Source organism: Brassica oleracea, chromosome C4, assembly GCF_000695525.1.
Source record: "Brassica oleracea var. oleracea cultivar TO1000 chromosome C4, BOL, whole genome shotgun sequence".
In the NCBI taxonomy this organism is placed as follows: domain Eukaryota; kingdom Viridiplantae; phylum Streptophyta; class Magnoliopsida; order Brassicales; family Brassicaceae; genus Brassica; species Brassica oleracea.
Window position 1 is genome coordinate 2,275,985 of NC_027751.1, and position 4,010 is coordinate 2,279,994.

Genomic DNA, 4,010 nt, shown 5'->3' on the forward strand with positions numbered 1-4,010 from the left:
AATTGATAAATAATCTACCAAATTTTTTTTTGCACTTTCCTTAATTAGAAGCTACGAAATTACCTAATATGATTAACGTATATATGAAAATTAATTATTATGAATAATAAATATTTGATAACAATTTTTGTGTCTTAGTTCTTTTTTTTTAATTTTATATTATTGAAAGATATTAAAAAATCACATTAAATATATAATAAAAACATTTATATTTTTTCTTATATGTTATATTTGAATTTTTCAAAATGTCTATATATTATTAGAAATTTGAATATTCCCACTCTGAAAATTTTGTGATCAATAGATTATTTTTTTGTTATAATAAGTTACAAATGATCATAAAATATAACGCATATGAATTTTTATTTAATAAATATTCAAACTAAATAATATATATATATAAACACTAATGATTTAAAGCAACAAGATTGGCTGATCAATTTAGTCGTCCAGTTGAAATCTTTCAAAAGTATGTGAAAGACTAAAGTCAAAGTAAATATTGATTTAGAATAGTAGTTATATTTTACTAACCAAATACCGAAAAAAACCGAACCGAACCGAAACTAACCCGATATCCGGGTTGAACACCCGTAATCCAAATGAAGCCAAACTATTGTTTCATTCTCCAAAATATAATAAAAATAATAACTTAATCCCGCGCAAGGCGCGGATCTTATCCTAGTGTATATTATTGTTGCAACCGAGTAATACTTATCTCAATTTTCTCTGCATGTTTTGTAATTTTCTCTGAATATTTTGCAATTGTAATGCAAGATTTATATGATTAAAAAAGATTTATATGATTATCACATATTTTCTTATAAATTAGTTAGTTTCTTCGTTTACGTATCGAAACAAAAACAAAAACAAAAATCATGACCGATGTCTAAACATATACCCAAAAATAAAACATAAAACAGTGTATAATCCACACAATAAATACAGCCCAAGTTTAATTTGGGCTATATGTCAGACTAATATAGATTTGAGAATTAAAAGGTCATTAGTGAAGTGACACAATTCCTGAACTTCCGAGAATAAACGCAGATTTGACAAGAAAGTTCCCAGTTGAGCTAACTCATAACATAGGGGTCACAGCAAGTTTAAATGTATATCTATAAAAGCACATTGTCTTTATCACCAAGCTTTATGCCCCTACCTAGCACCCGCAACATCATTCAATGCGATTCTCAAATTTAAATGGCTTTCGTAAATTCTCTGAGAAGAGATTTTATTTGTACTATGGCTGAAAATTTAAAAGAGGGGTCCATTGAGATGAAACTACAGCATTGAAGCTGAACATAACTAAAGCTTTTGATAGTGTATAATGAGAAGCTACATGGTTTTAAAGCTTCAAGATCCTTTTATAGCACACGTGTTCGTTTGCAGATAACTCTCTTCTCTTTTGCAAAGCAACGGCGGCAAAAGGTAAAAAAATCTCTTCACCATACTGGAGCAATATGAGAGAGAAAGCCTCAGGCTAGTTTTAAGGTCACATCTGCGCTTTGCTGGCAAATAGTTCACTGGAACATTCTTGTTATGAGTAAACCTTCATCGTCAGGATATCAGGGTAGATAAAGGATGAATGTTGTGCCCAGAAGAGAAATGTGGGAATGGCAGTCTTTGAGATGCGCAAGCTAAGGTGCACGCAAATAATATTCAAAGGGGACGCCAAAGTGTTGTATGATACACTTAGTCAAGTAGCTGGTACTACTCAGGGCAATAAGATGTGGTGCGATGCATGAATCACCACTTACCTAAAAGACGTTAATTAAGTCCTTAGCTTGTTCATATAATCATAAGTTCTCTTATGTTCCTCGAAGGTTTCTGAAGCAAGTAGACTCCTTGGCTAACACAGCTAGGATAGGTAACTCAAGCTAAGTAATAAACGGAGCTCCATGTAACGTTTATAGGCTTAATGTTACATGGAAGAAGGTATAGCTTACGCCTGAAAATATGCAATTGAGCCCATTTACCCATCAACAATTTTGATATGTGTTCATTGTTGTGGTAAGCACATGTACTGACTTTTATACTTGTACGTATGTTGGTCAGTTTTAATTAAAAAATTTCCCTTGCTGACAAAATGCTGATGATAAAGTAAGAAGAGAGATTAGGAGAGGATAAATTCGATTTCGATGATATGATGGCGTGAGTGGAGTAACAAAGAAAGACAAAACCAACATGTGTCACCAATCATGTTGTTTAACTCTTCCCCCCCCCCATTTCATGTTCGTTTTTCCTATAAGTCTAAGACAACAATTTCTGAACCTACATATAAAGTATTTGATTGCGTTTTAATTGTAAAGATGGCAAGAAGAAAGAAAAAAACTCTCATATGACTAAGAAATATTAAATAAACTCTATTTAAAAAGGAACTAGCCACAACGCAATACAACGTCGTTTAAATTTATAAATTCAAAAATATTTGTTTGTGTTGAAGAAAATGAACTTGTGACCTCAATTTGTATCTACAATTCAGATAGTGCTCCTGATGTTTTCTTAATAATTATCAGCATAACATACTTATATCATAACTTGATATTAAATATGTACTACTGTAACTCTTATAATTAAAACAAACTTAAAAAAAAAAAAACTCATAAAACGAAGATGATTCAATTGATGATGGTCGTTGATTGGTACCCTCAGCAACTATGAAACGAACATGCATAGTGTATACTTTTGCTTTACTTTTCCTAGTTTGAGACATAGAGCATGTGGAATGTTTACGTACAGCACATACGCTCCCTCATTTACGATAAGGTCATCAATTGTTATCTAGTTTTTTTTTAATGAATCATATAATTATTTGCTCAAAAAAAAAGAACCATATAATTATAAATAATTTTTATATGAGTTTTTATGAATGCTATTTCATTGTCATTTAAGAAAGCAAGCAACATATTTGACACATAAGCAAGTCTATTTCTACTCGTTTTATTAGAGAAGTTGTAAAAGAAATGGTATTTTAATCATATATTACAAAGATCTATCAATTTAGAACAGTTACATATATCTAGATTCCAATATATGTTTGAAAATAGATACATATTTTTTACAAAAAAAGAAACAGATATATCTATGTTTTGTTTAACTTTTTTTGGAACAAGATTTTAGTTAACATAATATCTTCTTTTAAAGAGAAGAGTGATGATAAGACGAAAATTAAATTCAAATTGTTGATAGAGATGATGAAGGTAACAAAGATTCATATCATATCAGCATATGGTCACATGCATTCGCGCAGCTACTTCTGGTGGCAACATTACAATATATAATTGATCGTTGAATCCTAGATTTTATTGGAAGTCTCACCATCCATTGGCCAAAGACTATAGACCCAGAGGTGGCAACAAATAAAATCATTGCAAATATAGCGTTTCTTTAATGCAATATAACTAATCCCACTATATAAAAGGGACTATTTTTAAGCTTACTAAGGCTATCCACATGCTCAAAATAATCAAGACCAATCAAATTGCCACGTCACCGCCGGATTGGACTTGAAATTTTTTTTTAAAAAATTATACGAATCCAGTTTGGCCCATCTCGAAGCCCGAGCATATTCCCGTGTTCATTCTGTTCCTAACCCTAAGCGCCGTCTCATTCTGTTCTACACATCTCTCTCCTTCAACATCTAACCTTATCGCCTCCTCATTCCTTCGTCGATTCTCTTCCTCTCCCCTACCTCCTCCCGCATAACGCCTCCGATGAGAGCGCTAGCACTTCAATGTGCTCTCATAAATCCCCCATTCAAGATCCCTATGGACCCTCCACTTCCCCTCTCCGGCTCGCTGATATCTAGATCCCTATATATATTCTTCTCACTCTTACCACAGATCGTAAAATCCACAGTCTTATCATGGCGAAAAACACTGCAAATCTTTCCGGCGAAGCTTCTTCTCCTCTCCTCTTCCGACATGTTTCACCAGGACCCGGTGATTCGACCTTGCAGTTTAGGCTTCTTCATTTCTGGGAAGCTCGCAAGAATGTCAAAGGAGGACCCG

General features: G+C 32.8%; 1 protein-coding gene across 1 annotated transcript in view; it reads left to right on the forward strand.

Moving 5' to 3' along the window:
- The first annotated feature begins 3,865 nt into the window (after window positions 1–3,865).
- Window positions 3,866–4,010, forward strand: part of LOC106337835 — a 3,271-nt gene continuing 3,126 nt past the window's right edge. Inside the window, exon 1 of the mRNA XM_013776944.1 lies at window positions 3,866–3,994. Within this exon, the coding sequence (XP_013632398.1) occupies window positions 3,866–3,994 (129 nt within the window). The remainder of the gene's footprint in view (window positions 3,995–4,010) is intronic.